General features: G+C 41.8%; 1 protein-coding gene and 1 long non-coding RNA gene across 5 annotated transcripts; one reads left to right on the plus strand and one right to left on the minus strand.

Annotated features, from left to right (window-relative positions):
- Window positions 1–837: 837 nt before the first annotated feature.
- Window positions 838–3782, plus strand: LOC104609748 (uncharacterized). The gene is made up of 3 exons (XR_737316.3): window positions 838–1044; window positions 2272–2400; window positions 3218–3782. It is a non-coding gene; the product is annotated as an uncharacterized LOC104609748 (long non-coding RNA).
- Window positions 3783–5284: 1502 nt separating this feature from the next.
- LOC104609749 (uncharacterized) lies at window positions 5285–11185 on the minus strand. 4 transcript variants are annotated; one of them, XR_016080091.1, is made up of 3 exons: window positions 10514–11185; window positions 7052–7254; window positions 5590–5728 (listed from the first exon to the last, which is right to left on the minus strand). XR_016080091.1 is itself a non-coding variant. In XM_010276125.3 (2 exons), exons 1-2 carry the CDS (start codon window positions 10915–10917, stop codon window positions 5512–5514), a joined length of 621 nt encoding a protein of 206 aa, XP_010274427.1. In that variant the 5' UTR covers window positions 10918–11182; the 3' UTR covers window positions 5285–5511. The 4 variants fall into 4 exon arrangements, 2 of the variants coding, with proteins under 2 accessions (XP_010274427.1, XP_088750292.1); XR_016080092.1 differs by having other exon boundaries at window positions 5592–5728; window positions 7127–7254; XM_010276125.3 differs by lacking the exon at window positions 7052–7254 and having other exon boundaries at window positions 5285–5728; window positions 10514–11182.
- Between the last annotated feature and the right edge of the window lie 5054 nt (window positions 11186–16239).

Raw genomic sequence — 16239 nt, forward strand, 5'->3', positions numbered from 1 at the left:
GTAAGGCCCAAGCTTGAGGTCAAGCCCAAACAGTCCAACCTAGGCTTAGCCTGCATTGAAATTTGATGCACTTGGGGTTGGGCTCAGGCCTAGGTCAAGCTTAGGTTGGTTAATCAACCCACACTAAAATTTGATATAATGTATGCCTATATAGTCTATATGTATGAATACATGTATGGTGTACAAAATAATAATAAAAAAAAATGCATGTATGCACTTATACATGCAAATATGTGCCTATATATACATATAGAATTGAAAATCTAAGCCTAACCCATATAAAATTACAGGTTGGATTGATATGGGATTGGGTTTGGCCTGCCAAAGTTGCATCCCTACTCTTTTTTTTTATGCACAGAGTTCTCCCAAAAAAATAACAGAAACTAATAAAAAAAAATTAATTTGCCCTATTGTCTTTTCATTAAATATATATCTGTATTAAAATCACCCACAGTCAAGACTTACACCTTTTCATGCCTCACGCTATGCCTCATGCCTCGAGGTTTGAGGCATATGCCTCTTTTTGACAAGGGCCTAGGCATTACATCAAAGTTGTGAGGATAGTGTGCCTTATGGCTTAAACAATTTAAAACAATGATTAAAATAATATAAATTTCATTTAGGCCATGTTCGTTTTTCATAAAGTGAAGGGGAAAGTTTGGTCAATCCCATTGACCAATTTATCTGTATTCGAATTTTAAAATCATATGAAACCCACGTTAAGTTTAATTTTACTGGGTATCAGTTTCGCGGGTAAACGATACCCTTGCGACACTCGGGTATATTGGTTTTCCAAGTGGAGGGTAAATAGATAAAAAGGAAAATCTCAAAATTGCCCCCACAAGATAGAGTGTCTCTTTGACTTTTTTCCCGGATCTCGGCTCTGCGTTTCTCCTCTCACCTCTCGGCTCTGCATTTCTCCTCCTCTTCGGCTCGTATTCTCTTCACCAACGCCCAACGTCTTCCTCTCTTCATGGAAAGAAAGAAGGCGAAGGACGCAATAATTCTTTTAGATTCATGGCGATTTTTCTCCGAAGAAGCAAGGTACTTGGTTTTTTGGGCTAGTTCAGCAGATCTTGCAATACAATGTTGTCTAATTTCATCTTTGTCAGCTAGATCATGCTGAGATTCTCAGTGCTTGAGTTTTAGCTATTCATGTTTGTTTTATTGGTTCTGAGCTGAAGATCTTAGGGTTTTCTCACTTATTAGATGAAGAGGTCGAAATCTTATAGTTGCATGGGATCCTGAGGTGGATCTAGTGTAGTTCGGTGTGTTTCATTCGTGGTCTGTAGTAGCTTTATTTCTTTTAGCTGGAGAAGGTGTATAATGTGCTCTCTTTTATGTTTGTGTGGACTATACCAACTTTTCTGGTTTTTTTTTTTCGGCCCTGTATGTGTTAATGGCGGGGATATGATGTAGATCTAGACTGATTCGATTCGCTTCAGCTAGTTCTTGTTTTGAATATCCTTTTTTTTTGGAGTCAAAAGGAGTTCTCTACATTGTTAAGTGTGAACTAACCTTTTATATTTGGTGTTTTAGTGATCTCGTGTAATTTGTAATTATATAGTTATTTGAAGTTTTCCCATTTTGCAATTCTTGTCTTAGTATCAGTGAGAAGGTCAAAAGGGAACAAATTAGGCTATCTGTTCCTTATTTGGGTTTGTATCTGAATTTGATATTTATTTGGGTTCGTTCAAAGGCTTTATTATTTTTTGAAATGGTAATAATTGCAGTACACTGATCTTGCTAACAGGCATGAGTTGTATATGCTAACCAACATACTGTAATTATAAATGTTTCAGAAGCTTTTGGACTCTGGTTTAAAAATGTTGACTCAAAAGGCATGATGATTATAGTATTTGGTCAGTTTCATGGATAAACATTCTTAAGCTTAGCAGTTCATTGTAATGGCCATGGGTGTTTGGACAATGTTATCTTCTTAGGGATTTTTGCCAATCCATTGTAAGATACACCTTCTTTGTTCCCAATCTAAGAAGCGTCTTCTCAGGAATTTTTGCCTACGTAAGGCAAAAAGAGAAAAAAAAAGAACTTTGTTTTTAGCCAAAGTATATGGCTTCAGTTGAAATATCTTCAATTTCCAGTTCATAAATTTCCTAACATCTTCAGTTACTGATAAAAAGAAAATTCCTAACATCTTTGCGGTATATCCTAAAGCTTTAACATTAGGATGTTAGATTTCTGTGAACTATGATAAATGGTTAAGGATGTTTATTTGTTGGGCACATCACTTATTTATCCCATTTTCTTCAGACACCAACAAACTATCAAGGGTTAGATTTCCATACACGTGCACTACAACAAAGTAAAGTTCATCTTTCTTGGGATTAGGATGAGCCTCAGCGTTTGAAGACCTTAAGATGGAAATTAAATGATGATCAGGTATGTGAATTCATACACTTTTTTTTCTTTAGCCATCTATGCTACCAATTGTTCTATTCTATGGACTATAATCTATGTCTATGGTTTCACCATTTTGTGTACTGGAGTTTATGGGGAGAATAACAAGTTATTTTGGAAATACTAAACATGCTTATACCACCTTAGGGATTTAGTAGAAGGTTAAAAGCATTTTCAAGCTACTTAAATGGTGCAATTGCTATTACCTTAAAAATTTTGTTTCCTTTATTTGTTTCGTTGTCTTTCTCTTCCCAAACCCTGGGACTTTGAGCAGATTATCCAATTTGAAAATGAAAAGAAAAGTCATTGTAATATGGGTTGGGTGTTTTGCCTTGTATTGGGCATGCTCCTTGTTCACAACTACTTGTTGGATCTTCTACTTTAAATCATTAATGAATTTTTCTTGTTGATTGTTATTTGATGATAAAATGATAAGAAAGTCAAAATTGTTATAAAATTAAAGTACAGAAGGAGAATTTGTTACTATTAGCCAAAGTTAAGGAGAGACAACAGAATTTGCCCTAACAAGTATTGTAGTTTGAGCTGGTAAAAAAATTTTCTGGTTTCAATTTACATTCTGCTTTAGCCCCACGTGAGGTTTGCAGATAAGTGATTGTCTGGTTCTGATAAGTTAGGAGTAAGAAATCTCCATCTTTATGTAAACATCTAGGTTCTTGTCTCATAAGGAACAAGGAATGCTGCTAAAGATAATTGTAGTTTATCTTTATCATTTGAACTTAAATTCCCTTTTTTTTTTTTTAATGAAAAGGAAATGATTCAGTTGAGTTTGTTCATGCAGAAAAGCTTGTGGCAGAGAGGGTGGTTCAGTCGAGGCAGTTCTTGGAAAGAATCCTGAGGTCCATTATATTTTTATGTTTGTACCAAGGTCTGCGATTCTAATTTATTGTAAATTCTGTGATTTATTTTTGGCCCTGCTCTTAACCTTGGCAATTCGTTTTTTCCTACCTGGCTTGGGGCTCTGTAAATTTTTTCACCAAAATGACCTGCCTTGAAACAATGACTAGCTATGGGCTAAGCGGGGGATTCTTTAACCATGCATCTAAGGCCTATTAGGCCTGTGTCTTGTGCAAGGATAAGCGCACAACCGGGATTGGAGCATGATAGCGACTGTTGATAGAAGAAAGTGAAGAATGCCTTTGTGAGTTGGTGTTGAGATTTTTATCCTCCATACTTGGGTATTCCAAGAGTGTGCTGTTTGTTTTCTTTTTATAGATAGAGTGTGTTGTTGTTGGAACTTGAAACGTTTGATACCAATGTATTATTTATTACCTTACCGTACTCTTGAATTTGTATTTTAACTTACCGGAAAAACCGGGAACCACAAATCTTCACTTCTTTCATTACAGGAAGTAGCAGAGAAACTTATGTTGCATGATCTTATAAGCATTGACATTTTAAACTCTCCTTTGCTATTTGTTATTTTTGAACCTTCAATGGTTCATTAAATAACCAGAACTAGTTTGATTTTTATAAAGAAAACCAGAAATTATGACAAGTCTTAAATGCCCAAAATTTGAGCCCAAAATAACGGTAGATGGTGTTTTCTTTTATCGTTCTAGAGGAAAATTTTGAATTAGGCTCAAATTAGGTTTAAAAGAAGAGGCAGCATGGTTTATTTCCAAAAATTTTAGGGGCATTTAAGACTTTGTGACATGGTTTTCAAATCCATGTCCAAAAAAACATGGATTTGGGCCAAAGGGTAAAATTGGAAAGAGATGCAAAAATAACAATTTACCCAGTAAAGTGGGTGTTGCAAAAGAACATGGGAAAATAAAGTATTTCATTTACCTAGGTAAATCAAACAAAAAAAAACATGGGTAAATGCACCTACCCAGGTAAGTGGTAAGTGCATTTACCCAGGTAAATATGTTTCCGAAAAAAGAACATGGCCTTTTAACTTGGGGGTTACATGTATTAAACAAAATAATTTTATATATAAATATTTAACAAAAAATTAGAAAGATTATCGTTAAAATCGGTATTTTATAAAAAATTCATACTGCTAGCTGATTAGCATTGCAATATAAAGCAGTCATTGAAACAACGAACCAAATTTTGGAAGCCTTATTTCCATCTTTTTTTTAGACGTTTTCAGTATTGAAATTAAATTTTAAGATGGGAATTAATAGAACAGATGGTCTCATACTGGATTCTTCCAGCACTGGGATACTGAATGTATCATGTATGGAAACATTTTTCTCCAGATTAAATTGGATTTTGTATCACTCAAGCCCAATTTGGAACAGAGTTCCTCTTTTAAAGAACACTTAGGTTGCAAATTCTGGGGGGGGGCAAAGACCCAGATGTTAAGACTTAAGGGATACGGATAGGACAGATACAAACATACTCATTCATCACATGTAATGTCTGGAACCTGAACCTGATAACCAAACCAAACAGTTGTCTAGGCCATAGGTTGAATGGTTCGATGGCTGGATTTAATGATCAAAACCATAAAAAAAACCAGGATCCAGTCAGTTGTCCTGGTCACTAGGTCACAAAGGATCATGGGGCCTGTTATTCTCTGTTGAATTAGCCAGCAATAAGTTGGTACAACTTCAGTCGAACAAATGCCTTGAAGTGAAAGAACAGCCAAAAGATGATTGTTTCACTAAATCCAATGGAAGTATAAAACAGTATGTTGACTTCAAAATGTACAAATAGGAACACTCAAACAATCAATGACAGAGGGAAGTAGTTCCTAGTATCCTGAAATCTAACCAATTCTAATCCGACTTGTGTGATAAAGATTCAAACACCTAGACAAATCTAAAAGCACCATTGCTTGTATTCACTGCAGCCAAAGCAATGATAGTTTGCAAAAAGTTCACGTTAATAATATGAGTTGTTATCAAAAAATATATGAATTGCTATCTGGGGTTGTAACAGTTGATGAAATCAATTCTAAATTCTTAGAGGCCAGGATCAGGATCCACTACATCCCTTAAAATGTTGGGGCTGAATAACAGCATACCATACTGAACCACACACTGTACAGTGCAATCATGCACAATATTCAAGTTTGCATATTGATGATGCATGACAAGCTCCAATGTCTTCTTCACAGTAGTATCAGAACATACTTACATGGAAAAACCATAGAAGTATAAAGGATATTACCAAGCATGTCATCAGGATGTTACAAAGTGGCTGTCCCCGCCAGCATCCCCTCCTACCAGAGTAGTTTGTACTTCTAGCCCCCAATCTCCTCTCATTCCATTCCCACATGAATTTGTTGTCCCCCACACCTGTGATATTTTTGGCAGTCTCTCCACAAATTTCACAACATCTACATGAAAAAAAAAGTAAGATATTAATATAGTATGTGTTAGAGAATATCAACCTATTCAAGGACCTCACCTAATAGCTTAAGCTTTTAGGTTGAATGGTTCTTTGAGATGGTATCAAAGCCACTTTGACCAAGTGGTCTAGTGTTCGATCCTCATTACCCCCATTATAATTAATTAAGTTTCAGCACAAGGTATGGGTGGGCCTGTGCTTGTTCACACTTCAAGCCCAATGGGCTTTCGTGTGAGGGGGCGTGTTAGAGAATATCAATCTATTCAAGGACCTCACCTAATAGCTTAAGCTTTTAGGTTGAATGGTTCTTTGAGAGTATGTAATACTATGCAAACCTTTGAAGAGACAATCAAGTAAGCTTGAAGTCCTGATGTTGTGGATTTGCAAAAGACATTTCTAATTTATTACAAATAATAAACCAGGCACCATTACTTTTAGTGCTGTTCTCCTTCTGACCTATTCCCAACAATTTAGATGTGAATAGGTATTCTGTCCTGCATTTCCAGTCTATCTATAGCTTCCAGCCCGAAAGATCAGTTTTGTACAAAGGCATGATAGTGATCTCAAGTAAGGCATGTGCAAATTTCTGATCCAGAGATAAGCAATAACATTGTAATGATTTGGGCTCTGTAAGAAATCTAGTTTGAATTGTGGTAGCAAAGAATCGACATTGCCTAACTAGTATTAAAATTTAGAAGAGACTTATTAAGTATCCAATTTTATGCTGAGAATATTGTAATAGCATTTCCGTTCAATGTTTAAAATGCAGACACAGGATGGGGGGGGGGGGATTGAAGAAGAAACAGGTACTTGTGCTAAGGTGGAATTTGCTGGTGGCAGCATGAGGCAACATTTTCTTGTAAGATTTGTCATTGAAAAGGAGTTTATCTCCATGTGCCATGACTAATAAAGTATAATATGGGAAAATAGGACGACAGAGTAAGCAGAATATGTATAGTATAAGGAAAATTAATGGACAAAGAGAAAAAACAAGTACTCAACAGCTGGCAAGTAGATACTTTAGCAAAAACAGTTGGCACCTAAGTACACAATTTAAATAATACTAATTAATTTCTCCGAGGTGAGTCTACAAAAGCACTTATTTAACCCTGTGAATGATTTGCTATTTGATGAAAAGTACATTATTTTGACCTTGATATTGTGTAAGTAAATTCAACAATCAGTGTTCTTTTTTCACTAGGTCATACTAAAGTTTTTAATTGAATTCTTTTAACCAATAACATTTTCAGGATATTCTAAAGGTGTAGAACATTCATACAAACATAGATTGATTACCAATCAAAATACTAACCTTAGTTCTCAAAAGAGCATCCAAACATTTCCCATTTTTTCGATTGATATCCAAACATTTCTCTATGCCATATACCTTTGCAATTTTGGAAACTGAAATATGTTGTATTTGTAGTAGCTGTCCAAATTATGCTTGACAAAAGCCTTCATAAATATGATTAATAGAACTGGTGTGTATTATATGGTTCATAGAATACAGAAATCCTGCAAATTAGCATATGATTTTCATGAAAATGACAGGTCAATCTCAACATACAGAAACAAAAAGCATTATTATCCAATAATGGTCCTGGCTATCCCAGTGCTTTAGGATTCGATAAAAGAGACAAAGAAAATGTTAATTACATCTATGAAGGGTTTTCTGGGTACTCAAGTTCAACATTATTTTTTTATCATTAACAAGAAAACTCCATCAGAAAACAATAAAAAGCAAGAATAAGATACAAGAAGAAAAGGGAAAAATATAAAGAGCCCAAAATAAAAAAGAAAGAGCCACAACACAAAATTTTGGTTCAAAGCCATCCTTATAACGGCATACAACCCCCTACCCCAACCTGAGAAAGAACAACAATTAAAAAAAAAAATAACCACCTTTACAGATCAGTATCTCTGCAGTGGAGCATGACCCTATTTAGATTTGATCTAAAAAGGATTTCTACGGATGAAGAAGATTTTCACTCTAGTATTTGTCAAAGATCTAGTCTCACAATTGTGGTTCCATGAATGCCCTCAACATTCCTCATCCAACCTGAATTTAAATTGGAAGGCATGACCTTGGTGAACTATGCCTTGTTAAAGGCACTGAAATTATTGATATAACACAGAAGATCGATCAGATATCCACATGGTCTTCAGATGGAACTTCATGCCTATGGAAGCATAAGAGATAATCTCCATATCTTCTATGAACCCTTGAAATATTGAATGATGACAAAATCATTCACATTGGTGCATGAAGCATGTTTCAATGCCAATTCCCCCTTTTCTACATTTCATTCTAATGCCAAGAACAAACTAGGAGTAGGTCAGTGAGGCATCCATAACTCATACAACAATTGTTCTACATGATATAGCACATCTTTTTAGGGGTGTCAATTGGACTGGATTTGGTCCAATTCGATCCAGTCCATTACAAATGGACCAGGTCCAATCCAATCCAGTGAATTTTTTGAACCGGTCCAATTCAATGTCTGGACTGTCCAATCTCTTCAAATTTGTTTTAATTTAGATTAATTCTAATCCAAAGTCCAAACTTGGTCCATTGACACTTATCTTCTATCAATGGACCAGATATTGGCTCAATCCAACCCAATCCAATATGAATTCATTATGGATGGACCAGGTCCAATCCAATCCAATAAATGCTTTGGACCATTAAGTCTGGACTGGTCCAATTCAGTATGTCTTGTTGGTCCGTCCAATCCATCCAAATTGATTTTGGTTTGGACAGGGTCCAATCCAACACCGGTCCATTGACACCCCTACATCTATCTCTTAGGTTATGGGCATATTCACTCAAATATCCAACTTCATGTGCTCCATTAGATTGTCCTAAATGTTTGAGCACCATATAATCTCATCCAGGAAGTTTGTTCTAGTGTATAATAAGGTAAATTCCCAGAAAAATGGGAAACTTGATTCAGTCAGTGCAAGCCCCATTCAAACAGTCTTTATAGCCTTGCATATCTCCCCATGAAATAAAGCACAGAAGTGCAGAGATGTTCCCAATGCAAGGCTGTAAAGGCTGTTCGAATGGAGTTTGCACTGACTGAAGCCGATCTCAGAAAAATCGCCTCATAGAAGCTCAAACAGTTTGCCTTCACCAGAAAAGCTGAATTGCTGGTAACTGCTATTCTTGTATGGTATTCCGGGTTAGTGACATGGTAATCATAATAAGGTAGAGAGGTGAAACTATAATTGTTTCTAGCACCTCAAAACAAATATATGTAGACATGATCATCATCATCCAAGCCTTATCCTAACTATATGGGGTAGGCTACATGATCACCTTAAATTATTTAGATGGTCCTAGAGTAAGAGATTAGTAAGATGTGTGCAAGTGCTCCATTCCCATTGGGAACAAAACATCTATATATAATCATAATATTAGAAAACATTTCTAGTCCTACAGTAAGTAGAGTGCCCATTGAGAGATTAATGTGAGCTTCAGGCCCAAATCAACATTCCTATACCCTCTTTTCCCCCATTCAGGGGTTTGAATTTTAGGATGATTATAGAAAGTGAGAGCTCTGAGAAACTCCAGAAGAAGAATGGTTAATCTTCCAAAAACAAATATCAATACTATTCAATAAAAATCCAAAATCAAGTACTGATCAACTAAAGAAATTCTTTAGATTACATTAGAATCTCATAGAAAACAGATTACAGATAGGGCCAAATAGTATTAAGCTAATGCAGAATTGCAGATAGACTGTTTTTCACAAGTGTCATCCTTGTGCCTCTAATCTGTTAATGTAGGACCAAATAGTACTAAGCTTCTAAACTGCTTTTAGGACAATTGAATAACAAAGATGTCAAGAATGAAAAAGAAAATCTTCCTTAATTATTTTCAGAAATCGCTCAACTGATCTAGCCAGTTCCCTTTTGCATTCCACATTCCCAAATAACATCCAATTCAGGAATCAGGATAACAAGATGCATAACTAACACGGGTTACAAAACCCAATCAGAAGTAAATACAGCTATCCATACTATTACTAGATGTACCAGCAACTGATGCGTTTTGATTGGGTTTCATGGCCTGTATTACACATTTGTTTCTAGTATATCCAATGCTAGAGTTAAAAACTTTAAATTGATATCTTCTTGGTAATGTATTTTAAAAACAGAAAAATTAACATATGAATTGTACTCTCAGAACTTGTCAAGTTTTTAGTAACTAAAATTTGTAGATGTCATCCACAATGTGTTTCCTACATACACCAACACACCCAAATAAATGGGGGAAAATATGCATAAATTGTGCGTAACATCATACTACAACTCAACAAAAACTGATCCTTTTCTTTCTGCTTGCACAATCCTGAGACACAAGAGCACAACCATCTATTCAATGGAACCCTGTCCTCTTGCCCACATAATGGGGACAAGGTATCAACATCTATATGACTAAATCTAACCGCGGTGTACCTATTTTGATAAGATCGGCTTTCCAAATATGATTACTTTTGAGGACCTGTGTTATTCTTGCATGTCCAAGAACCTTTTCAAATTTTGTAGTTATTAGTGGTATGAGTTATAAAATCTACATCTTTAGTACATTTCAGTGATTTTAGGATCTAACGATCTAAATGTTTTCTTGAGGTCAAGAAAGTTTTTCCTTTTATTCATAAAGTTGATTTCATGTCCGCCATGATTGTCCAGGCACCATATGAGTCGAGCAGTAATGAATCCAAGGTGGATATAAACCACCCATATTCAGAAACAAGCAAAAAATAAATACCTGTTGCCTCTTAACTTAAACCAGGCCTCAGCACAGTGACGATGTGCAATGCCCAGTTCGCCTTTGCAACCGCAACCGAGCGTGATAAGATCGGAAGGAACCTCGGACGGGTAATCTGAGACAGAACTCAAATGACAGATCCTACAAGCCTTCTCTCCCTCCCAAGTTTCACCGCTGAATTCTCCACCACATTTAACACCGATGACACATGTATGCTTCTCCAGTTCAAGAGACACCTTACTCGTCTCCAGCACGTTGTCCTTAGCTTTCGAACCCCCACATTCTCCATTTGCACTTTCATCCTCTGCAGGTGCTATCACAATTACAGTCTGAGGAGCTGGATCAGTCTGACTCGACAAAGAATTCTCAACGACCCCCTGCCGATCACATATCTCTTTATCCATTACTTTCTCACTCACCTGAACATCTTCCAGCTACCTCCCTTATTCAGAAGTCAGAACCTCCCCAGCTGCAATGTTCTTGTTCTTCCGTGCGTCCGAATTGATCTCTAAACCCCTCAATCGACAGACAACCCCCTCGGCCCCTCCCCCCAACACAAACACCTCCTTTGCAAATCCAAGCAACTCCCAACTGTCAATTCCTTAATAAATTCCAATGGTTGGATCAAAGACGGGCACAACCAAGACTCCTAAAATAAAATGTCCCAGCTCTTTGAAGCTCTATCTCAGAAAAAAAAAATCTGACAAAAGACTAAATTAATAGATAAGATCATCAAAGAAATAAAAAAAGGTTAAAAACCATTTTCAGAGTTAAAACACGCTATAGTCCGTGATATATGGATTAGGGTTTCAAACTCATAAGAAAAAACATTTGAGCTCCAAGCTTCTTCTTAGCCACCCCGCTGTTTCTCTCTCTAGTCCCCACTGATGAAGGGGAATTTGGCCCGACCTCGCAATCACCCGACACGTGGCAAAAGCAAACAACTCGGGACAGTAGAGCCCAAAGCGAGCATCGAAAGCAAGTCCAAGCTCACTACCGAGCTCGAACTCCAGACCGCTCTACTAGGAGTCCGAGCTCCCTACCAAGAGTCCGAGCTCCCTATTAAGAGCGAGCTCCCTATTAAGCGTCCGAGCCCCCTAATAAGAACCCGAGCTCCCTACTAGGAGTCCGAGCTCCCTATTAAGAGCGAGCTCCCTATTGGGAGTCCGAGCTCCCTATTAAGAGCGAGCTCCCTACTGAGAACCCGAGCTCCCTGCAAGGAGCACGAACTATACTAGGCCCAAGCCTCACAAAGCTGTGACCCGAGCTGGCCCATGGCAGCTCGGAACACTCCCCAAACCGAACTCAAGACATCTCGCTCGCCACTCCAACACTTCGCTTCCGAAACACCAGGCTGACCAAACGTACCTGACACCAAGGACGTCCGTATCCAAGGGTGACGCACCTGACTGATTTGGGATCTGACGCCTGACAGCCGCACTTCAAACGGCCTCCTGCTACCGCCACCTGCAGCCGTCATTACTAGCCGCAGAGATGGCTCCGATCTGACAGAAGCCTGGAAGTGAGTGCGCGAGGTGGTTATAAAAGGCTCCTACCCCCCAGGAACGAGGTATGCTAACTTTTGCGCTATCTGGTCTATCTTGCCTTTGAAAGACTCTAACTTGAGCTTCGGAGCCCTTACGTCGGGTTCTCCCCGGAGCTTCTCTTCTCCTTCCGTTTTAGGTCCCTGCCACACAGTTCAGAGGCAAGATCGTTGACAGCTAAGATCGGCCGGATTGTGCACCATCAATTGGCGCCGTCTGTGGGAACGCTTCAAAAGGCCTCCCTCCAAAACTTTCATACCCCTTTCTTCTTCCTTGAAAAACTCAATACTCATGGCCTCCTCCAGCAACGCCGGACGCGGCACAGAGACAAACACCACCGGGGAACAGCCTCAAGTTCCCGTGGTGTGTGTTGGGCAGTTCACCATCCCCCTCTCGGTGGACGGAATTCCCAATCTGAATACGCCACAAGTAGTGGCGCCTGCAAACCTACCTGCCACAAACATCCCCTTTCCTCTCCCCATCGAAACTACCCTCACTGAACCAACCGCCGTCCCCCTGGCAGCTAGCCAAAATCGGTTGGACGACCTAATGCAGTGCATGCGGGCAATGCAAGCCTAGATGCAACAATTCCAGCAACACCAGCTTCACCAGCACCAAGTGTTGCACAACCTCTCCCAATATCACTATCAACAGCAGTTCCCCCAACTGCCACCGAACCAACCATTACTTCCACCTCGCCAGCCTGCTCCGAAGCCGGTCAAGGCCTCTCCGCAGGATGGACGCCTCCACCAAGGAAAGGCCTCCAGGCCCCAGATCCCCCCAAACAGCCAGGCCTCGTCCCCAGGCCGGAGAGAGAGAAAAGTCATCCCCGCCTCGCAGCTCGCAGGCGGGTCGGGAACCTCGCCCGCGAGATCGGCACCTCGGGGCTCCAAACCAGAGTTCCCACTCGTGGAAAACCGATTCGGCGCACTGGCAGCAGCGGACTACCAGCACTCCGGGCCCATCGAGCTCGGCAACACGGAGGCCAGCAGTGCTAGTACAAGGCCCACTCAGTAGTGAAGGCGCCGTCGAGGTCGACGAACCACTACCCGCGTCCTATCAGAGGTCAGAGGCAAAGGCGAGACGAGCTCAGACGAGGTAGGAGTTGCCCCGATTCTCTCAGTTCCTTCCCCCCTCGCGTCAGAACTCCTGGCAGTCCCCCTGCCCAGAGATTTCAAGCTCCCGCCTCTAGACAAGTATGACGGGTCCTTCGACCCCAACAACCACGTTGACGCTTTCCAGTCCCAAATGCACCTCGCCAGAGCCAGTGAATCATGCATGTGCGTGGCTTTCACCACCACCCTCAAGGGGGTAGCCCGCACTTGGTACAGGAACTTGGCCCCCGGGTCGATAAAGTGTTGGGCTCAGTTCGTGCAGGTCTTCACTGCACACTTTGTCACCAGCAAATGGTGCCCCAGAGCAGAGGAAAGCATCTTCGGGGTAGTCCAAAGGGAAGGAGAACCCATACGGGGCTACATCAAACGATTCAATGAAGCATGCTTACAGATACCGCGGTTAGACCCCACGGTGCAGCTCGCCGCAGCAAAAAGAGAGGTGACGCACAAGGAGTTCAAATGGCACATGGTAGCCAACCAACCCGCGGCCGTGGCCGAGTTCCTCAAGCTCGCGGACAAGTTCATGAGGACGGAGGAGGAAATCAACTAGCGAACCGAGGGCGGAAATGAGAAAAGAAAGAGGGATGGCGAGCCCTTTAACTCAGCCGACCGAAAAAACCCAGCCCGGGACCCAAAACCGAACCAGTCATTCCGAGCTCCCCTGCCAATTCGGACGGATTACACGCCACTGAACACGAGGCAGACTGAGATCTTAATGATGATTAAGGACGCCCCGTACGTGAAATGGCTACCTCGCCTAAAGGGAAATCCGAACGAAAGAAACAAGAATTTGTATTGTAGTTTCCATATGGACCATGGTCACAGTACCGAGCAGTGCAATAACCTCCGAGACGAAATAGAGGGGCTCATCCGTCGCGGATACTTAAGGAACTTTGTACAGCACAACAATAATAGCAATAAAGCGGATCAGCCAGGCGAGCACGAAAAGGACGCCCCCGAGACTAGCAGCAGGCCTACCGAACCGATGCAGCGACAGCCTCCGGCAGAGAGGCCAATTTGGGGAACCATTCATGTAATTGTGGGATGTCCGGTGGTAGCGGGGTGCACATCGGCGGCAGCCCGGACTTCAGTTCGCGAAGTGACCCTCGAGGAGTGGAACCCTCCGAAAAGGCCAAAGACCAAAGAGCCAATCCTCTTCACAGAAGACGACGGGCGCGAGGAGTTCGCTACCCTCACGATGACGCGCTTGTCATTAAACTAAGGATCAGCGACTTCGAGGTTAGGCGCGTACTCGTAGATTCGGGCAGCTCGGCGGACATCCTCTTCAAATCGGCGTTTGATCGGCTACAACTGCCAAGGAGCGAACTAAAGCCCGCAAGCACTCCCCTGGTGGGCTTCAGCGGAGAGGAAGTCAGGCCCCTTGGAAAAATAACGGTGCCTGTGGAAGTCGTCACGTGGCCTTGTGCGGTCAGACTCAACCATGACTTCCTGGTGATCGCGACCCCCTCCCCATACAATGCCATAATAGGGCAGACAATCACGCATATCCTGCGGGCGGTGGTCTCCACCTACTATTTGGCCATGAAGTTCCCTACGGACTTCGATGTGGGGGTAGCGCGGGGCGACCAGCTCGAGTCCCGCAAGTGCTACGTTGCCGCCCTAAAGGGAAAGACCAAGGCGGCCGGCGACCTCGATCTGGAGCGGCCCGCGGAACAAGGCGAAGAATGAGCCTCGCCCACAGAAGAAATAGTCGCGATCCCAACCTCGCCTACGGACCTAGTTCGCGCACTCCAGATTGGTGTTTCTGTCAAAGAACCCCTACGGACCGAACTGGTAAGTTTTTTACTCCAAAATTTAGATATTTTTGCATGGTCCGCAGCCGATATGCCCGGTATTGACTCTGGTCTTATAACTCACAAACTTAACACTGACCCTTTAGTCAGACCCGTTAGATAGAAGAAACGGAACTTAGCCCCAGAGCGCTGGAAAGCGATCGACGAGGAAGTCGAGAAGCTCCTCGCGGCAGACTTCATAAGGGAAGTCCATTACCCGAGCTGGGTGGCCAACCCTGTGCTGGTGAAAAAGGCGAACGGCAAGTCATGCGTCGACTACACTGACCTGAACCGAGCTTGCCCGAAAGACTGCTTCCCCCTTCCTAGGATCGACCGCCTAGTGGATGCGACCTCGGGACATGAATTGCTTAGCTTCCTGGATGCCTACTCAGGCTACAACCAAATCCGGATGGACCAATCCGACGAGGAAAAAACCAGCTTCATAACCGAGTTCGGCCTATACTGTTACAAGGTCATGCCCTTCGGGTTAAAAAATGTCGGGGTGACCTTCCAAAGACTTGTAAATAGGCTGTTTCGGCCCCTGATCGGCACAAATATAGAGTGCTATGTAGACGACATGGTCGTCAAGACACAGTTTTCACAAGAATTAATACAAGACTTAGATTCTGTCTTCCAAATCCTGCGTCAGTATAGCATGAAATTGAACCCCAACAAATGTGTCTTTGGCGTCACCTCGGGCAAATTCCTAGGCCACATTGTCAATCGACGCGGTATCGAGGCCAACCCGGACAAGATAAAAGCCATCCTAGATATGAGACCACCTCGGAAAATAAAAGAAGTCCAGAGGCTAAACGGCCGCATAGCCGCTCTAAGCCGCTTCATGTCCAAGTCGGCAGATCGCTGCCTACCCTTCTTCAAAGCAATCAAAGGCAAAGGGTTCGAATGGACCCAAGACTGTCAGCTCGCGTTTGACGAGCTAAAAGGCTACCTCGCCAATGTGCCAACCTTAGCTCGGCCCGAGGAAGGCGAAGTCTTAGAACTGTACCTCTCGGCCAGCGACGAGGTGGTCAGTTCGGTACTAGTAAAGGAAGCAGACCGGGTCCAACGACCCATATATTATGTTAGTAAAATCTTGTAGGGAGCAGAGACAAGGTACCCGCAGATAGAAAAGCTAGTGTATACACTGGTGGTAGCAGCACGGAAACTCCGCCTGTACTTCCAGGCTCACACCGTCATCGTCCTGACTGACAAACCTCTGAGACAAGTTTTACTCAAACCTGAGGTTTCCGGCCGGCTGACGAAGTGGGCCATCG

This window comes from Nelumbo nucifera, chromosome 1 (genome assembly GCF_055504915.1).
Source record: "Nelumbo nucifera cultivar China Antique chromosome 1, China Antique-T2T, whole genome shotgun sequence".
Taxonomy (NCBI): domain Eukaryota; kingdom Viridiplantae; phylum Streptophyta; class Magnoliopsida; order Proteales; family Nelumbonaceae; genus Nelumbo; species Nelumbo nucifera.